This window comes from Octodon degus, unplaced genomic scaffold (assembly GCF_000260255.1).
Source record: "Octodon degus isolate 3935 unplaced genomic scaffold, OctDeg1.0 scaffold00112, whole genome shotgun sequence".
NCBI classification, from domain to species: Eukaryota; Metazoa; Chordata; class Mammalia; order Rodentia; family Octodontidae; genus Octodon; species Octodon degus.
In genome coordinates this window covers 7,355,908-7,375,519 of record NW_004524688.1, presented here as the reverse complement: position 1 = coordinate 7,375,519, position 19,612 = coordinate 7,355,908, and the positions used below count along the sequence as shown (strand labels likewise).

Here is a 19,612-nt window from a genome sequence, read left to right as displayed (position 1 = left end):
TTGGGAGAAATGACACTCTAAAACTTGACACTCACATAGTTTTTCTGGAAATCATATTACTTTCTGACCAGGCGTGCCAGGGACACAATCCCAACACTCCCTGCTTTTTCAGAGCATAGCGACCTTGGCAGGCCCTGCACTGCTGGGGGCGTGGGGGGCTGCTCTGCTCTCTGGAAATGGCACCCTGCCCCCGGGGCTCCTGTAGCTCCAGCATCAATTTGGCTGGAAATGAGCGAGCATCTGCGCCAGGGTTTGGCCAGCATCACAGGCAGTCCTCAGGCATCTGTCCCAGCTGTGCCCACTCTGCAAGGCCCCATTCCCAGCCCCGGCCCCCAGGACAGCTCTGAGGCCCTTGTACAGCTGCCCTGCAGCCCTGGCCTTGGGTGCCACAGCTCCACAATGAATCTCCAGCCCTCTGCTTCCTTAACACCTGGTCACCTTTCTCCCAAGGTGTCTGCCCTTTCAAATTCCTGGTAGTGGGAATGCCTCTCCCCTGTCCAGTTCCCTAAGATGTCCCCTTTCATGCAAGGAGACAGAGTCCCCATGGCTTGAGTCTGACCCTGAGCAAATAAGCACAGGCTCGCAGATGGCTTCCCTGCCCAGGGCTGGCTGCTGTTAACTGGTGCGTTCTCCTGTAGAGCAATCCAATGCAATCCAGCGTTGGGTCAACATGCCAGAGAGCTGAATTCACGTCCTATACTAGGTCCTAACCCATGAACCCTTTGGTGGCCCGGGGTGACTGCTACAGGAGACATCAGGGTGACCCAGGGAAGCCCTTCCCATTCTAACAACCAGCCTCAGGCCGCAGTGCTCCTGCCCCTGTGCAGCTACCCACGTCTCTTTGTGTATCTGGAAACAGGATGTGCACCAGCCAGCTCTTGTGCTCCACACTGAGGGGTTAGGGTTGCCCTAAGGGGACCCTGGCCAGGTCTCCAGATGCTCCTCACGTGGCGGAGCTCAGTGGCATAGCTGGAACTCTGTCCTCAACCGCCCCCCACCATGGGGGCCCTCTGTGGTGTTCTGGGATCTGTGGCAAGAAGAAAAAAGTCAGATTTTAGGGCTGTAGACAACATTTCAAAATCTGGCTTTAAATAAACATGAAATTAAAAAAAGAGAGGGAGCTCGCTCGGAGCCTCCAGCATCTGAAATTAGAAGCAGCCAGCCCTGGGCAGGGAAGCCATCTGCGAGCCTGTGAAGCCGAACGTCAACGTCTGGGCTTCTGACTCCTCAGGCAGAGCCTGGGATGGCAGGCACAACTCTGCCATCTCCGGTGCGGATAGTGGGACCTGAGGGCCTCACTCTGGTGTGGCTTGTAAGGTGCCCCCCAATTTTGGATTCAAAACAGGTCACCCCCATACAGAAATATCTCTTCCATTACTCTGAAGGCAATTTAAGTCAAGGAAAGGGCAGAGTGGTAAGGAAACAAAGACAAGCTTTTGTGTTAGGGGGTAAATGAGTCACTGTACTAAGTGTGATGCAAAGTTTGTCTTTTGTCTTTGTGGGGAGGGGGATGAGTGACACCCTCTGCAGGCCTCAGGAAGAGCAGGCACACACAACAGCCCCGGGCTGCTTCTGGAAGCCGCTGCTCTCCGTGCCTGACCCTTAAGATCCTGTAGTGGGAGGCACTGACATCATCCAGTCTTTTACCCACCCAATCACTGAGCTCTCCCAACGCAAGTTGATGCATCCCTAAAAGGCCCACACCGTACCATGAGCACCCACATCCCCCATCTCTAACTCACCCGGTCCCTAAGGCGCCCAGTGCACTGGAGCTGCACACCCGATCCTGCCCTGCAACCTCCCCACTGGCCCAGCTCCAGACACAGGCTCAAAGGAAGCAGTACCCCTTATCCTTGGGCACTCACATCCTTCCTGAGCCCAGGTCCCCCCACCTTTCCCAGCCCCCGGTGTGGTGGGTGCAGAGGGCTCCCAGAGAGCGTGTCACCTGCCCAAGTTATTTAAGTCTGCATCATCAGCTACTGTATTCTAATAGGTAAGTGGGTGACGGAGCTGGCAGACAGAGGATGATGCCGAGATGTGAGAGAGGAGAAGCACCCGAGGAAACTTCAAGGCCCGTTCTCGCCCCTGCACACACCCCCATGCTGCCTCCCACGGGGACCTGGAGTCACGCAGATTCGAGGTGCAGATTACATAAGGGGGCTGGTTGCTGGGGAGTCTCTCTCTACCCCCAAAGAGGAAAGTCACACCTCCTGTCCCCTCAACCCTCAGCAGAAAGGCCTCCTTCCTTTGTGCCTGACTTGGGGGGGGGGGGTAAAGCTGGAGATGGAACTTTCTAGGCTGCCTCGGAGAATGGAGGTTGGTCCACAGAAGCAGACGGCCAGATAACTACCACCACGCCCTGGGCCTCAGTATTTGTGGGGAGTGTGGCCATGGCCACAGCAGGAGACTTCACCAGCCTTCTGATCTGGTTCCTCTGCAAAGCACAGACCTCTAGTGTGCTCTCTGACCAACTGTACCAGACTGCTCCATGGGGGCCCCTAGTGGGCAGCAAGGGCAATGCAGGGCCCAACAGACGGGAGGGAGGGGCAAGGCACTCCCCTCCACACCCGGGAAGGCCTGTGCGGCAGACCTCTGCCTCTTTAACGAACTTAATCCCAGAATAGTTTCAGGTTTATACAAATAGTGACTACAAAAAGTTACATACCTTAATCTCGGTACTGGAGGCTGAGACAGGAGGATCACCATGAGGTTAAGGCCAGCCTGCACTACAGAGACCCAGTCTCAAAAACAAAACAAATAAAGAATTCACACACCCTAGAAGGGCTGTGGTGCAACTGGTGTAGTTAACTCAAAACTGACACAGTCAGGCTGAGGAGATAGCTCAGTAGAATAAGCGCTTGCCTGGCAAAAGCAAGGGCCTGAGTTCAATCCCTGGTTCTGCCAGGAGAAAAAAAAAAACAAAAAAGCAAAAAACCCAAAACAACAACAACAAAACTGACACTGTCATTAAGACTGAAGTTTATTCAGACTTCTCTAGTGTCCTACCCAGACTCCCACTGTTGTCCTCTCTCCTCTTGGTTGCCAGTTTCAGACTTCTCTTGTCTTTGGTAACCTGGACAGTTATGATGTTTTTCTCATGATCAGACTGGGGTTTAGGGTTTTGGAGAGGAAGACCAAAGAGGTAAAGCACCCCCAGGTCCATGGGATCCAGAGCCTGCTGTCTCCTTGTCCTCTCACTGGTGTTGGCCTTTGCCATGAAGTGGGCAGTGATGAGGTTCTTCACTGGGACGCTGCCCTCCCCGCTCTTCCTTACTGCGCACCCTGAAGATTGCCTGTGCACAGCACACAGGGAAGGGGGGTGTGGGCTCCACCGCCCCAGGACCTTCACTTTTGAAAAGGCAGCCTCTGGCCAGCGGTTGGGTGCTCTCTGGAGAGGCCCCATCCAGTCTAAGGACAGCACCCTCTAAAACACATCAGGGGTTCAGGCCAGAGCCCCTGAGGACCTTTACACCTTGTCTCCTTCCAACATTATTTTGCAGCTGAACCTCACTTCTCAGGCACTGCGAAACCAGCCCGGCAACCACAGCAGCCCCGTCCTGCCCATGCCGGAGCAACTAACCCCCAGAACTGACTCCTCAACAACCCCTTCCAAGTCAGATAGCACCCTCTCTTTATTCCTTATAGGGGACAGCATGCCGTGGAGCCATGGTCCTGCTCTACACATGGACAAAACAGCTATGATAGCCCTTGTGCAGGCAGGGAGCAGGACTCCTAACTGGGTAGGTCCCAGGGCATAAACCAGGCAGTAAGCCATCCAGCACCACTAGGAACCAGGAAAGTAGCGTCCCATGTAGTGTGGACAGATACCTTCCAGGGACCAGGGCTGGCAGGAACAGCAGAGAGGATAGACCCTGCCCTCCTAGCCCTGCCCCAGAAGCCCACATGAACCCCGCTCTTATGCCTTCCACTCTCTTCGGCTCCGAGACTTCCTGGTTGCAAGAGCTTCAATCCAGGACCTGCAAAGAAGAGCGCCTGAGTGGCTCCTTCCCTTGAAGACACAGCAAAACTGCCAAGGAAGTGAGTACAGATGCTCCTATGACAGGCACAGACTGTCTCGGGTTCCCAGACCTAGGGCCACTCTCTTAGGCCAGCTCAGCAAGAGCCAGGTGAGAAGGTCAGAGAGAGAGAGAGGGAAAGAGGGGTAAAACAGGTTTAAGTTTTGACGGATGGACTCCTTGCGTTGAGTGAAAACTCACAATCCTTGTGCCTGCCTTGCCAGGAGAACAGCTTGCTTGAAAAGCAAAGGCTGTCATCCTGTAATTAAATCTGAGACCCCCCCCTTCCTACATGACGTTGAGACGAAGCCACTTACATAACGCAACTAAAAATAAGCTACTGCATGCGGGTGCCACCTTCCCTCAGCCTGTCTCCCTGGACTTGCCCACTGGTGCTGCTGACCTGGGGTCAGCATTGGAGCTGGGGGTCAGGTCTAGTTATGAGGTCATCCCATCACTGGCCCCAGCTCACCACTCTGCATGTGGAGGACCTGAAGCTGGAACAGGGGCATTGGATCCTCTAGTTCAGAGCTGGGGGGCCACAGATCTCCATGGCTACATCCCTCTTGCCTAACACAGTACCCAACCAAGGAAGGACATTCACAAGGCGGAGCGAAAGCCACAACATATGTATTCTCGTCTTTCTCTGTGCTTAGTGATTCCTGAGGAGCTGCTCATTTGCAGACATCAGCTCCAGCACCACCTAGGAACCTGGACTCGCAAACTCTGCCCCTGCCCCCAGCACAGAGCCAGAAGAAGCGATTCTAATGGGGGAGAAGCAGAGGGTCCGAAGGGTGCGGTGGGACAGTCTCGCAGGAGAGGTGAGGGTGAAGTCTCTTTCATGCTGACTGCCCGGCCTTCAGAAAAGTCAGAGAGGCAGGAATGAGGTGGGGTCTGCAAAAGGTGTGATGTTTCCAAAACTCACAGGGCCTAGGCCAGGGCAACTGCCTGATTCCACCTCAAGGCCGGGTTAGGCTGGTCTGTGGACACCCAGCCCACCAGCCTGCCTGTCCACTCTCAGGATCTGAGCTCATACTGTTGGTATCCACGCCCCACTATTAAAAAAAAAAAAGAGCTGCTGCTTAAGGCAGAAGGGTCTCAGTGGTGGCTGGTCAAATCTCCCCTAGGGCCAGGACCTCTCCCTTCAAGAGCTGAAAAGGCAGACACATATTCCTGGAGGTGCAAAGCAGGAGCAGGCAGGCCCCATGCACTCCTCCTTGCCCCCCACTCCTAGGAAGTTCTGCCCAGACCCACCATCAGTCAATGGTGCCTCTTCTCAGTGCTAGTTCACATGTGCGATGTGTGTTGGTTTTCATGGATCCAAGTGTTCTGAAGGCCCTCTTCTCCCTTCAGGCTTTTGTTCTAACCTCCTGGCCTGCTGCCAGATAGACAGGTAGGCCCAGGCTGGAGGCTGCTGGAAGGCAGGCCAGACTGAGTCTGTCAGATCACACTAGGTGAGTGTACCCCCCTGGAGCATGCCCACAGCAATCAAGGGCACAGTGACTCAGGAAAGTCCCAGGGAAACTTCATGGAACAGGCCAGGACCAAGTAAGCTTTTTGGGATGGGCTCCCTCCCCTCCCCATCCCACCCCACCCCATCCCATCTTGTGGCTGCAGGGAGGAGCACCAAGACCTGGAGAGAAATTCTCCTCAGGCTAATTCCCTTACCTAAGTGAAGAGACCTCCAGTTTTTGCTGCCAGCTTTCCCCTGTCACTTGGATTATCCCCCATCCTTTTTTTTTTTTTTTTTTTTTTTCGGTACCAGGGATTGAACTCAGAACCCTGCGCTTGCCAGGCAAGCACTTATTATTCTACTGAGCTATGTCCCCGGGGCTCTGGATCCCTGATCCTAACTTTCCTTTGGGAGGCTGGCTGAGTTCAGAAGAATTTCTCCAAAGGCCGGGATGTTCAGTGGTCCAGTAGAGTGTACAGCGCACCACACTGGCCCAGGGGAGTGCAAAAAGGAGAAAGGAAAAGCTTAAGATTTCCTACTCTCTTGGGTCAATAAATTTCTTCATTTGTGAGAGTCAGACTGAGCTGGGTCTTTTGTTATTTGGAACCAAAAGAATCCCAGAAGAGAAAGCACAGGGACATAGGGAAAGACAATGTGGGGCATTAACTAAAATGAGGTGGCCAGCAGGGCAGCCAGAGGGATAGGAAACCAGGTAGAGGAGGCAAGCTGCTGCTGCTTCAAGCTTCTTCCAGGATCCTACTTCCCTTTTCTCTTCTCTGCATGAGATTGAGCAGAGCACATGGGGACTTGCCTGAGTTTCCTGCTGTCTGTCTTCGAATCTGACAGCAGCCCCGTGGATCTGTGTTCTCTGGAAGCCTGTTCTTGTAGAAGGAATGAACGAGTGGCCGGCTGTCCAGGAATGGGATGCCGGAGAAAAGTGTCAGCCTTAATTAAGAAAACATTCAGATCTGGTGTTCTACAACATAAAGCAAATAATCCCTCTCTGTCCGTCTAACTTATGTAAATATTTCTCCAAAGGTAACGTACTGGAACCTGGTGTGCTTGTCTAGTTATCTCTGAGGACCCTACTTAACACAAGAAGGCTGTGGTCGCGTTACTCCAGAGCGCCTCTCCCTCTAGCGCCACCCCTCCCAGCCCCACGGGTCTCTCCCCCTCCGGGTCCTCGCGGAAGAATGCTGTACCCAACCCCCACCGTACAGATCCCCTCAGGGCCCTCTTCCCTATCTGAACCCTAAATCTAAGTACCTTACCCAGCTCCTACCTACCTCCCCGAGCCGCGTGAGTACCCACCCTGCCCGGGTCATCGTCCTGGGATGCAGGACCCCATCGGGTCCTTGGTGCGATTCTCCCGGCTCCCTGAAGGCCTGCCGGGTAGCTGCCCGCCTTGCGGACTCACCTGCGGAGTAACTTGCCCGCCCACCTTCCCAGCCGGACTCCTAGATTCTCCGCAGCGCCAGGCCGCGACCCCAGCGGGCCGGCAGTCTGCGTGCCGTCCCGCGAAGCGCGGCCTCCACGCGCGCTCGCGCCGGCGCCACCCGCGCGCCTCCCCCCACTTTCTGCTGCTCCTTCCTGCGCCACCCCGCCCCCGCTCCCCGCCCCCAGCCCGGCTGTCGCCGGGCCCCCTCAGGCTGCTCCGGGGCCCCAGCCCACGCCGCGCCTCCGCCTGCTTTCCAGGATCGACAGCTCCTTCGATCAATCGCCGCAGGCAGCTGACCCCCGGGCCACGCCCCTAAGCCCGCCCTCCGCCCCCACCCCCGGAACTCACCAATGGGAAAGGCGGCGCTGTAGCGGGCCTGGCGGTTGCCTAGCAGCGGCGGGGCTGGGTGGGGGCGGGCAGCCGGGGGCGGTGATCCGGGAGAGACGGGGGCGGGGAGAGAGGAGGGGTCTGCTGAGGGCGGGGCCTACCGCGACTATAAAGTTGGCTGCCGCCGGAACCCGCGCTCTGTGGTTCGGATCCGCGAGTCTTTACTTCCAGTTGCAGCTGCTGCCTACCCCGGCCGGCCGTTCCCCCGCTCTGGTCTGTGGTGCAGCCGGGACCCAAGACCATGTCGCTGTCACGCTCAGAGGAGATGCACCGGCTCACGGAAAATGTCTACAAGGTGAGCTCCAGCTCCTGGTTAAGTCCGCCTCCGAGGCGGCACCGGGGGCCCTAGCGGGATCTTCCTGCCGGCCTCGGGGTGCGAGCGTGGCGAGCTATGCGCCGGCCAGTTACAGGTGGCTGCGCCCGCCCGAGCCCCCTCCGCCCGTCGCGGCCCGCCTCGCCCCCCGTTCTGGCGGGCGCCCCCACCCCGACGGCGCTTGCTCGGCCCCCGCGTGCTCGCTGGTCTGCGCGCCTCCCGGGAGTGTAGGAAATGGAGCCGCGCTCGGTCCGGCCGGCGAGCCCTCGAGTCCCTTCCGAGCCGCGGCGGACCTGAGTGTGGCGGGCGTCGTGGGGGCGACAGGCCGCCGTCGCCCGTTGCCCGGAGTCCAGTTGGCGCCTTGGCACCGTGGGGCTCTTCCACGGGCGGTTATGCCAGCCTCTGGGCACTTCCTTCTCAACAGGGTTTCCCTTTCCACAACTCGCTCCCCGTGTAAAGGACGTGGCCCAAGGTGGGAGGTCGAGGTGGAGCACGGGCAGGTTGGATGGTTGGACAGATAATCCATCATCTTATGTAACTGCGGAGGGAGAAGACTAATTGTGTAGGAGGCTGACGCGCCTGCCTTTGCTTTTGATATGTGTTAGGAGTCGCGTTCACGTCCTCATCTGTGAAATGACAGTTTCCCACGGAGCAACCGCAGAGCCCCTGGAAGCCGACTCACCACCCCCTCCCAGGCATGTCTGTGCCTTGTGTACAGATGGACAGGCCCCAGGTTTTTTATTCTCCAGCTTCCCTTCTCACAGTCCAGGCCCCTATCACCAGCCACACAGCCCTGCTCCGGATGGCACCGGGCAGGCTGCAGCTCCCCGGGGCATTTTTTCAAGAGAGAAATCCCTGCCCTGGCCGGTCCATGGCGTCTGTCTACAAAGATAGGTTTTCTTTCACAACTGTGTCTGAAGGTTAAGAGAAAGGCTGACGATTAGAGTAGCCGGTATTCACACGGAGTTGCTGGTTCATGGCCGCTGAATGGGCTTGCGACCCATTCTCAGAGCAACAGTTTCTAATTGTGTTAACCAGCCATGGCTGTGTCTTGTTAGCCAGTGGCCTGTGAAACCTCTTAACTGGCTCACTCAGGCTGCCACCGGCCAGATGGAAGCTTCGGGGTGGCCCCTTTGGTTTCAGCAGGAGTCCCGGGAGCAGCTTAGACTTTAATACAGCTTTTAATCAGGGCTTTAAAGTTGCGGCTAGTGGGTCTGGAGGAATCCCAAAGGTGGGGGGGGGGGGGCTAAGGAGGCTCTGAAGCCATGTTGAAGCTGCTGGTAAACAGGATTGGGAACAGCCTTTAGGATTTTATGTTCAGTATCCTGTAGAATCTGTGGCGTATGTGTACATTGCTGGTTTTGTTGCTCTGTGGAAGCACATGCTGTCAAGGGAGGGAGGTTTATTAAATTATTAGTCATTAGTTCCATTACAGTTTGCTCGTTATTGTGGAGGGGGGAAGAGAAGTGTTGGTCACAGCCGTTTTTTCCCTCATTTTTCCTGCTTCTGCATTGAAACCATTAAACAGGAACTTTCACAGTGAGGCTCATGGGTGTGTGGAGTGGCATTGCTCTGGGGAATCCCGTGGGCATCCTTAATGACTCTCATCCCCGAGGCTGGCAGTCAACCTGCAGTTGAAGCTACAGCGCTGCAGCTTCACTGGTATGCAGCTGTCATCAACCTGGATGGCTGAAGGGAGACTCATTGTGGTGGCAGAAAAACTGTCCAGATCAGGGTGCATGAGCACTTTTCGCTTCTCTGGCCAAAGTCTGGCAGGCTTGAGGTTTACACTAAACACACAGGTTCCATATTTTGTACTTGTTAGGCCTGTGGAAGGTGTGCGGATGAGATCTTGATGGGATCGCTTTGAGGGTTGGACATAAGCAGGCCGAAGGCATCTGAAGAGCGCTTTTACTCTGGGGCTCCTCCTCCCCTAGTGACAGCCTCTACTGTCCAAGGTTGGTTGGTTGGTAGGTAGGGGGTTTGTGCTGTCCTGAAGGCCTGACTGTTGAGTCTTTGAGTCGAGTCCTGTGCTCTGTTACCTTTTTGTGTAGTGTCACTGGAAAGCTCACAGTGCGGTACAGGTTGGGCAGCTTTAGTGTGTGGGCCCGGCAGAAACCCAGCCTACACAGAGGCAGTCAGGAGGCAGCTCGAGTCAACTGTGTGCAGATCTGGGCCAGTCCAGATACCACCTTGCTCTGTCTTTTCTTGGGACCACGCTGCCTGTGGGTCCCTGCTACGGGCTGCTCCTGTGACCGGGCTGGCACTTGCAGAAGTGCTGGCATCGCCTCTTGGAAAAGCTAGGATGTGGCCCTGCTCAGTGTCACCCCACGATGCAGCTCAGCTGTTTGCTTTGGCCCTTGCATCGCCTCAACTGCAGTTCTGAGTGGTGTTTGCCTTGGCAAAGAAGGATGCTTGTCCTTGGCCCTGCTGATTAAAAATTCAAGAATAAAATGTACAGTTTTGATTTTTTCTCCTGGAAGAATCCGTAAGGCAGACTTTGACCTCTTTCTTGGTGGCTCAGTTCCCTAGGGAGCTACGTCCGCCAGGGAATTTCATGGAAGATGAAGGGGAGGAAAAATAGGACAGTTTCCTAGTATCCCCTGGGAATTCACCCTTGGCCCTTCATGCCCTTCAGGGGAGGTCAGTGAGGAGAGGATCCAGGGGCAGAGTGTTGGGGGTAAGGTCTGCTACACATTCAAAATTAAGGCAGCCTGAAACCTTCGGGGGCCTCTGAGATGTCCTCCAAGTGTCTCTGCATGGAGAAGGGGGCTTCTTGAGCAGCTGGCTATGGCTTCTGGTGGTCATGGTCTTGTACTCCAGGAGAATAAGGAGCCAGGCATGGCTCCCAGATGGCTCTGGCTCCCAGATGACCTGTGACACTTGAGGGTGACAGCTTCAAGACTTCCTTTAGAAATAGTATGATTGTCATCCCTGGATGTAGCAAGATGGGCGAGCATCCTGGCAGGGCAAGGCCCTACTATGCAGCTGTCCATGGTGTTGTGGTCCCAGGGCCTTGGACAGCATGGTCAGCCTGGTCAGCAGCCATCTGATCATTTTCCTCACCGTGCAGCTGTTGTCAGGAAGTTGGCCTGGTTTGGGTGCAGCTGTCCTGTGAAGGTGGAAGGTGCCAGGGTTTTCCTGGAGCCAGTAAGGTTTGCCTCGTGTGTGTGATTAGCCAGGGCTGAGTGATTTCCTTTTCTGGATTTGACAGACGTCATGGTGGGATTGATGCCTCTTCATGCTGCTGCTTTGGTGGTCAGCTTCAGCAGCAGTGGCCTGGCCATCTGCAGGTTGCATGGAGGGGGCCTTCAGGTGTGGGGCCAGCCAGTGCAGGCGTTGGGGCATTGGGCACCGGGCTTCTGCCACATCGTGAAACTCACTGAAGGTGGTTGTTTCCAGGACTTTTGAGAAATTTGGGGAGCTCAAAACTCTGCTACTGACTGAAGACCACAGTGATAGTCTTCTTTTTAATTGTTTTTGTTATTCACCATACTGGGGATTGAATTGAGGGGCTGAGTATTTTGCTGCAAACCCTACCTTTTAAAAACTTTACTGTGAGATGGGCTTCTTAAGTTGCTACATTGCCCACTCTGGGCTCAGACTTAGATCCTCCTGCTGCAGCCCCTCAAGGTGCTGGGATTGTAGACCTCCACCACCACGTCCAGTGGTCTTTCCTTTTCAAGTAGTGCAGCCTGAGTAGAGGTAATGAAGTGGGGTCTCTAATGGGTACTGACTTGGCAGTGGAGCTGTCTACCTGCAGGGCAGCACTCCAGGAACCCCTCTGCTGGGTAGAGTAGCAGTCCTAGTGCTGTGTATGCCACGCTGTGTGTATGCATACATATGCATGTGGGAGCACAGATGCACTTTGTGTCATAGGGTACTGTCTAGGGCTAGCTCTTCATGCAACATCTTAATATTGGATGGCTGGGGGGACCCTCCTGTGTTTCTGTTACATGCCATGTTGCCTGCCTTTGCCCAGCATCCGCATTTAGCAGCAGCCATTTATTTAGATCTGATCTGCCTGGGAAGGGCCAACTCTCTGTCACTCTGACCTCCCAGCTGACCAGTGTACACAGACCTTGTCCCTGGGCTGTGTTCTGCAGATTGTGGATTCTTTTGTTGGTTCCCGAGATGCCTGGTGCACTTTGCATCAGGTCCGTGATTGGTGGTGGGTTGTGACTGGCTGTTTCCGGGTGTATCTGGGCCTCGGGGACATGGTTCTCTACAGAGTCCTGCCTGTGTTGGGAGCAGGCATGCCTGTGCATGCTGTCTCTTTTTTTTTGTTTTATTTATGTGACAGGGTCTTGCTATGCAGCTCAGGCTGGCCTTGAGCTCACTTTGTAGCCCAGGCTGGTCTTGAGTGAACTCAATCCTCCTGCCTCAGCCTCTGCCTCCCTAGTGATGAGAATACAGGTGTGCACCACCACGCCCGACATTCTCTGTGGTTCTAAAGTGTGTGCCTTTTAGGGAGGTTGATTTGACCAGTGGGTCAAAATGATGACCAGCACTGCTCCCAGCTCTTAAGGGCCATTGTTAGGGGGAGAAAAGAGGTGGATATTTTTGGGAGCTGTGTCCCTATTGTTCTTATATTTGGGATCAGATGCTTCCAAAGGTCTAGGCTGTTGGGTGGAGTCTGGGCCTTCGCCACAGATAGTATAGTCTTGCAGGGCAGAGCTAGCTTGTGGCCTGGCTGCTGAGCAGGAAGGTGGCATTGAGGAAACGGCCTGCCCCTCTTCTCACAGGTTGGTGTGTCTGGACCTTACTCAAGAGCAGGAGCCTTGGGAGGAGGCAGGGCTGCCCCATGCTGCGTGTCCCTGTGCGGCCTCACTTGGCCAGCTCTCCACCCACTGCTCTAAACTGCAATGTTTGTGGCTGTCATTGATGAGATACCCAGACCATTGGTTAGTGTGGGGGTGGCCTAGGCTGCTGCTGGCTAGGGTTGCTGTTGTCTTCTTTCTGGTCCCTTCATATAGAGCCACTCTGTCCTGTTCTGTCTTCTCTTCTCCCTGACCGAGAGAGTTGCCTTGAAGTCTCATGGTGGAGACACCTGTGCCTCTGGAAACCCTGTGCTTAGGGAGGCTGGGTGGCTGCCAGCCTCCCCGGTCCATCACTGCGTTGTGATCCGCTGCCTGTGCTGGGGGTAATTACAGGCGTGGACAGCTCTGGCACCTTCCTCCAACCTCTTGCCACCCCCAGCTCTGACTCATGCTAGGCCCCTGATTGTGCCTGTACAGCTGCAAGATGATTCGCGGGCCCTCAATCCAAGGGGAGGGGAGATGGAGGCGTACAGCTGCACTCCTGAACCACACCCCGGCAGCTCCAGCCAGCAGGTCCTCAGGGAGGCTGTCCTGGGTGCCCCAGGCTTCTTGTAAACAAAAATTCTTCTTCCCTGTGTGATATGCCCTTGAGAGGCAGGTTTGGAAATTCAAGCCCCATCTGGCTCCATGATGGGGGTGGGAAGGTGGGGTATACTACTTACTGATATATTCCCAAGGCTTTGAATGTCAGCCACACTGTGACAGGGACTGCCAGAACTTTGGAGTAAATTCCATTTCTGGATTTGACAGAGGTCACATTGGGATTAACGCCTCTCTTTGCCACACTGCTGCTTTGGTGGTCAGCTACAGGAGCAGTGGCCTGGCCATCTGTAGGTTGGGGGAGTGCTCAGGTGTGTGGCCCAGCCAGCTCAGGCTGAGATGTCAATGGGAGGTGCTTTGTCCTCCCATATCCTTGGGGAACTTGAGGCTGGTCCCTTATCAGGGGACTAGAAAGCCCCAAGGGGGTGGGGGACAGAGTGGCTAGGGTAGCGTTGGGAGGTGGATGTGTGCCCATCCTTGCTTTCACAGCATGAGCCCATTGTTTCCAAGAGGTCACTTTGGGTACGTGGGGTAAGCTGAGTTTCTACACCTGTGTGGGTCCCCTGCCATGGCCAGGAGCATGGCTTTGCCCACTAGGGTGCTTCCGGTACTCGGCACCTGGCTAGCTCCTTGGATTAGCCTTCCCACCTACATTGTAGGATTCTCTTCCATTGTTCCAACTTGGATTGCCAGCCTCATCTTGGAAAATCCTGTCTGGTCCTGGGATTGCTATAGGGGCTCATGGAGGAAACGTAGCTGCCTTTTCTGTCCTCTGATTTATCTGTGTGACCTTGGGTGCACCTCATTCCTCAAGCCACAGACATAATTGGGAAGTGGAGGCAGGGTCCCTGGAGGTTAATGTCCTGCACTGAGTTGTGGGCCCTCTCTCCTTTCATGGGGAGTAGGTTTGACAGGTTCTGTGTGTTATGTGTTTGGCCCCAGATGTAAGAGTTAGGAACTGTTACAGACCTCATCAGGAGTAACTATGGCTGTGAGGCTACCAATTAAAGTACCTCCTTCTTCTCTTTCTCCCTCTCCGTTTCCTTTTGTCTTTTTGACACAGGGCCTCACTATGTAGTTTAGGCTGGCCTTGAGCTAGCTCACTTTGTAGCCCAGGCTGGTCTTGAGCACACAATGATCCTCTTGCCTCAGCCTCCCAAATTCTGGGATTGCAGGCATGCGCTACAACGCCCGGCTTGAGCACTTTCTTCTTGCTTAGGGTTTTTACTCTGTACTTGCTGGAGCTGTAGAGTGGCAGTGTTCATGTGTAGGACTTCATCCCCAGCGCTAACACATACAGAAGTAAGTATGTTAAGTTATTTTAATAGATCTTTAAAAATGGGTAGGGTTTCCCCAAAACTTTTTTGCATTTGGATTCAGACCCTTGTGCACTCAGTTTCAGCTCAGCAGTTCATGTCTAGGGCCCCCTCACCCAGCCTTCACAGGTTATATTGATGGAATGTTTCTCAAGAAGTATCCTGAGGATATAGCTCAGCAGGATAAATGCCTGCCTGGCGAGCACAAGGACCCGAGTTCAAGCCCTAGTAGCACAAAAGAAACAAAATAATAATAATAATAATAGAAGTGCCTTGAGTTTTCTTCTAGGCCCCAGACATTTGTACCATTTTTGTTACTGATAGTGGTTTGGTTTTGTTTGCAGAACTGGGGATTGAACTCAGGACCTTGTGCTTGCCAGGCAGGCACTTATGCCATTGAGCTATATGGCATAATATAGCTATATCCCCAGCCCCTGATAGTTTTTTTTAAAAATGTATTTAATACAGGATCTACAGGGTCTCACTACACAGATTGGACTCCTAATGATCCTCCTGTTTTCAGCCTCCCAAGCACTGGGATTGCAGGCTTGTACCACCACACCCAGTCTCAGTTGCTGTCTCAGCATGCCCTGGGGATGGAGCCAGCATGGCCTGGCCCTGTAGGGCACACGGGGGATTGAATGCCAGTCCCTGCATCTGCCTAAGCAGGCGCTTTATCTGCTGAACTATCTGGCTGGCCCTCCTCATAGTTCTTTTTTTTTTTTTTTAAATGTTTCCTTTATTTATTTATTATTATTATTATTTTTTAATGGTCAGCTCAGCCCACCCTGGGGGCTGGGCTGGCATGGCATGTGGTGCTGGGGATCGAACCGAGGTCCCTGCATGCTTGCCTAAGCTTGCCTAAGCAGGCGCTTTAGACCACTGAGCTATCTCGCCAGCCCCTCATAGTTCTTGATCACAGTTTCATACAACAGTTTCAGATGCCAGGCAGGTCACCTCCACTTTTTCAGGTGTTCCTTCAGTGGTCTGTGGATGGAAATGTCAGGTTGTGCCATGGAGCAGTCATCAGGTGGCCTGGTGCTGGGGCAGAGATGCAGATATTGGGAAACACAGGTGTCTGTGCAGTAAAAGAAATCCCCACCCTGATCTTCAGAGTGGCTGCAGGTGGGGAGGTTCCTAGCTGTAGGAGCAGGTGTTCCGTCCAGGAGAGAGTTTGGCTTAATGGAGCCATGTGTGGTCAGGGCAGCGCCCACTCATAGCAGGCAGGGTGGTCTTGCTGCTTCCAGGTGAGGCTTTTATACCAGAGAATAATGGTGAAGGCAGAGTGGGAGTGGCCCTGGCTGCCCTCTGCATATCTTGCCCCTTTGCCTGTTGAGTCACCTCTGTCCTGGATGACCATCTCAGGCACAAGAGGCTAACTGTCCACTGCTTCATCCATCGCCCATGAAAGGCACCTCCTGTCCTTGGGCTGGAAATCCAGTCCTTTGGTGGCTTGGAGGGATGGACAGATGGGAGCCCTGGGCTCGGGTCAGGCCAGTGGCCAGAATCTCAGTTCCATAGGGGAAAGGAGCTGGACAGTGCCACCATCAGCTGTGGAGAGCCTGAGCTTTTCAGCCACCTGATTTCTTAGGTAGAGTTTGCACTAACTCCATCAGACATGGTGTGAGAGTTCTGTGGGCCTGATATTCACCCTCATGCTGGCTTCATGAGGAGCTCACAGGGACATGAGGAGCTTCATGAGGCGCTTCACATGGCAAAGCCTCTGGCAGAAGGAGCATATCCGCACCCATCGGCAGGTAGGTGGCTTAGTCGGGATAGCAGCAGGCCCTGCCTCCCCAGGTGTCTGTCCTGTTGCACAGAGTTTCTGGGATTTCAGACAGGATCATTAGCTCCTGGGTCATTGTTTTCTTATCAAAAATTAAGTGAGATAATAGGATATTTCCTAGTCCATGAAGTATTGTCTGTGGTGGCCAGGATGATCAGTACATGGGATTGAAGGTTCTTCGGAGAACAGTTATGGGAGGTTGAGACACTTAGGTCCTTCCTGGGTGTGGAGGGTCTGGCGTTTGTGTCCATAGCAACACCCTAGAGACAGCACATCATACTTTGGAAAGCCCAGGGCCGCTGGGCGGAGGGACAGTCCCAGAGCATTCCAAGGCTGCTTCCCAGCTTGCTCATCACTAGTTTCTCCCGCAGCAGGCCTGGTCAGTGCCCTTTCAGGCAAGAGGACAGCTGGGGTCAGGGCCAGGCATCAGCAGACCCTTCTGTAACCAGTGGTGACAAGAGACCTGGTGACCTGTCTCTCTGTGCTGGATGAGGTGATCCAGCATTAGCCAGCTCGGGCTGCTGAAATATAGCTCCCCGAATTGATGATTAAAAGACTGTACCCGCTCATGGGCCCAGAGGCCAGAAGTCTGCGGTCAAGGTATGAGCAGGGCTAGTCCCCCTGAGGCTCTGCCTGCAGGCTGGTACTTCTTCCCCACGTTCCCACATGTTCATTCTCTTATGTGTCCTAATTCTTGCCATAAGACACCTGTAAGGTACAGATTGGCTCAGAGCCCACCTTGTGACCTCATTTTACCTAATGGCCTCTTCTCCCCCTATTTCTTTGTGGTATTGGGGATTGAACCCAGAGCCTTGACACCGAGCCAAAGCCCCCAGCCCTTTTTCATTTCTTGAGTCAGGATCTCAGTAAGTCACTACATTGCTCAAGCTGAGCTTGAATTTGGGGTCCTTCTGCCCCCACCTTCCAGAGTGCTGGCCACATGCTCAGCTCCCTATAGCCTGCCTGTCTCTGTCTGTGTGTCTGTGTGTCTATGTCTGTCTGTCTGTCTTTCTGTCTTTCTTTCTTTCTTTCTTTCTGGTGGGATCTTGCTATATGTAGTTCAGGCTGGCCTTGAGCTCACTTTGTATCACAGGCTGGTCTCGAACTCACAGCAGTCCTTCTGCCTTAGCCTCCCAAATGCTGGGATTACACGCATGCGCTATCACACTCGGCTCCTAATAGCCTCACCTGGAGTGACCCCATTTCTAGGTACAGTCACTAAGGTCCTGAGGGTTGGAGCTCCAGTGTGTGCATCTTGTTCAGCTCTCACATCCCCCTGCCCTGTGGTAAAGGTGTGGCCACTGGGGAGGGTCCTCCTGGGTGCTGTCTTGATGGCAGCCATCCATTTCTAGGTCATCCCTTGTGTTTTGAGGCCTTTCCAACTTTACTCAAATTGTAGCCCTCAGCTTATGACAGCGGGGATCTGGAGGCCACGCTGCGATGTTATCATGCAGCAGTTGGCTGAGAAGTGTAGCTGCAGCTTAGTGCCATCCACAGAATAGCGGTATAAATGGGCAGCTCCTTCGCATAGGCCAATGCCTGGCAGTGCGTCTGTGCCCTGGGCCAGAGTAGCCATATCCCAGGGAGGCATCTACAGGCCCTGTTGGGGAGCCTGTCCGCTGTAGTTAGAGTGGTCAAGACGTGCTGCTCAGATAGGAAGGATGGCCAGGCTGGGAGGTCCCATGTCGGTCATTTGCTGCCCTGGGCTTTTGGACTGACAGGTGATATCTGGTTCTTGTAGGGGTGACTTTCACAGTGGGACAGATGGTGCAGGCCTGGCTTTTCGCCCTGACCTGGTACCCCTGGCCAAGCCTTTCCATCACTTTCCACATGAGACTGCCTTGTGTGGTCAGATGCCTGCCCATGTTGGCCTCAGATATAGCTTTTGCCGTTGGGGACCTCTGTCCCTGAGGAGTCAGATTGGGTGTCTCATTGCTGGAGACTCCTGGGGAGAGCCTGGTTGGGATGCAGGTGTTGAAGACTTCTGAAAGCAAAGTAGGTACCTGAGAGGTTTGGGGACCTGTGAGCTAGGGTTCAGTATGAAGGCCACAGTGACCAGGTAAACCGAATTGCCACAGTGGTATCTTTTGTGGTGATGTTTTCAGCTAAGCCCTGCTGTAGCCTTAGAGAGCACCCCTGGTCCCTGGTTGGTGGGGGCATACTGGGTGACAAGGAGGAGGACCTGCTTCTCTGACCCTCCTGATAGGAGGCCATTGTGCACCCTGCTGTCATGTCTGGGCGCCCTGCCAAAGACACAGGGAGTCGCCTTATTAGTGTTGGCAGCTTCTCAGGGGAGCCACCAAAGCTGAGAACCAGCACTGCTGCAGTCCTGCAAGGTGGCCTCTGCCCAGGCCCTGGTAGGTCCTGTCCCCACTGCTCTCCAGGTCCCCCTCAGACTCCACTTCCCACCCACCCAGCTTCCCTGATGCCACTGAGCCAGCTGTCATTCCTCCGTCGGGGTCAGGGACTCCGACCCTCCATGTAAGGGCAGGTCAGCTCTTCCCCCCATGGAGGGCTGGAGTCCTCTGACCCTAGCCAAGTTAGATGCGAGCGGCACTCATCTTCCCAGGCAGCCCTCCCACCACTCACTGAGTTTCTGGAATGGACTTACTCCTTCAGGAAGGCTCCCAGTTCTTAGCACCAAGCTAGTGGTGCTTCTCGCTGGGGAGGCCACTGCAGGCGTTCCGGGCCAGAGGCCCAGCAGGGGCTATGCCTGTGGCCTCAGGACAGCCAGCCCAGGAAGTCCTGCAGACAGCCCTGCGCACGCCAAGCCCCAGATACCTGGGCCCTGGCCTCCTAGACTGGGCTCTGTCCTTTCCCACATCTAGCTCTTCTGGGAACTGGTGTCCCAGGCAGGTCCCAGCAGTGAACCTGGAGCAGAGCCATGGGACCGGTCTGTGTGCACAGCCCTCTCACCTGGCAGAGGCGCATGGGGGCTGGGGAGGCTGAGGCCCCAAAGCTGGGTCTTGCTCCTCCTGCTGAGTCCCAGCATCAGTGGGAGGAGAGGGGAGGGGACCTGTGGGAGGGCAGGTGGGTAGCACTGGGCCCCAGGAAGCCAGCAGTAGGTAGTGTTGTCTGGAAGCAAGTGGGACACACACAGGCCCTCCCTGGTGAAGGAGCTGTCCTGAACCATGGCCCTCCGGAAGAGGCTCGGAGTGGAGTAGGTGGCCTCAGTCTTTTGACAGCGCTGGAGTGTTGCTTCTTGAGGGATGGCAGTAGGCAGTGTGGAGGGAGCTTGAGCTTGGTCGTTCGGTTAGCCTGGAGCTGAAGGCAGGACTCAACTCCACCAGGTAGTGGCAGGCCCTGAGCCCCCCCCCCCCCCCCGCCCCTCAGTAAGACAGATCAAGGTACTTGGAGCCTGAGGCACTCAGGAAGACGCCCGTGATCCTCTCTGAGTGTTGTAAGGACAGAGAGCAAGTTTGGCCTAGCCTGCTGCACGTGCAAGTGGCACATGTGTGTGCCCTTGCAAACACATACATGTACAGGGACGTGGCCAGACACACTCAGCCCATCCTTTGCTAAGAGGGGCCTGGCAGGAGCCAG

At 54.8% G+C, this 19,612-nt stretch overlaps 1 protein-coding gene across 8 annotated transcripts in view; it reads left to right on the top strand.

Moving 5' to 3' along the window:
• Positions 1 to 7,420: 7,420 nt before the first annotated feature.
• Positions 7,421 to 19,612, top strand: part of Baiap2 (BAI1 associated protein 2) — a 68,974-nt gene continuing 56,782 nt past the window's right edge. For 7 of the 8 annotated variants that reach the window (XR_002817673.1, XR_002817674.1, XM_023699240.1 and 4 more), the window contains exon 1: positions 7,421 to 7,589. Coding sequence is in view for 5 of the 8 variants with exons in the window: in XM_023699240.1 (XP_023555008.1) it covers positions 7,536 to 7,589 (54 nt within the window). In the remaining 3 variants the exon portion in view is untranslated. The remainder of the gene's footprint in view (positions 7,590 to 19,612) is intronic. The other variant, XM_023699241.1, reaches the window with a different exon arrangement.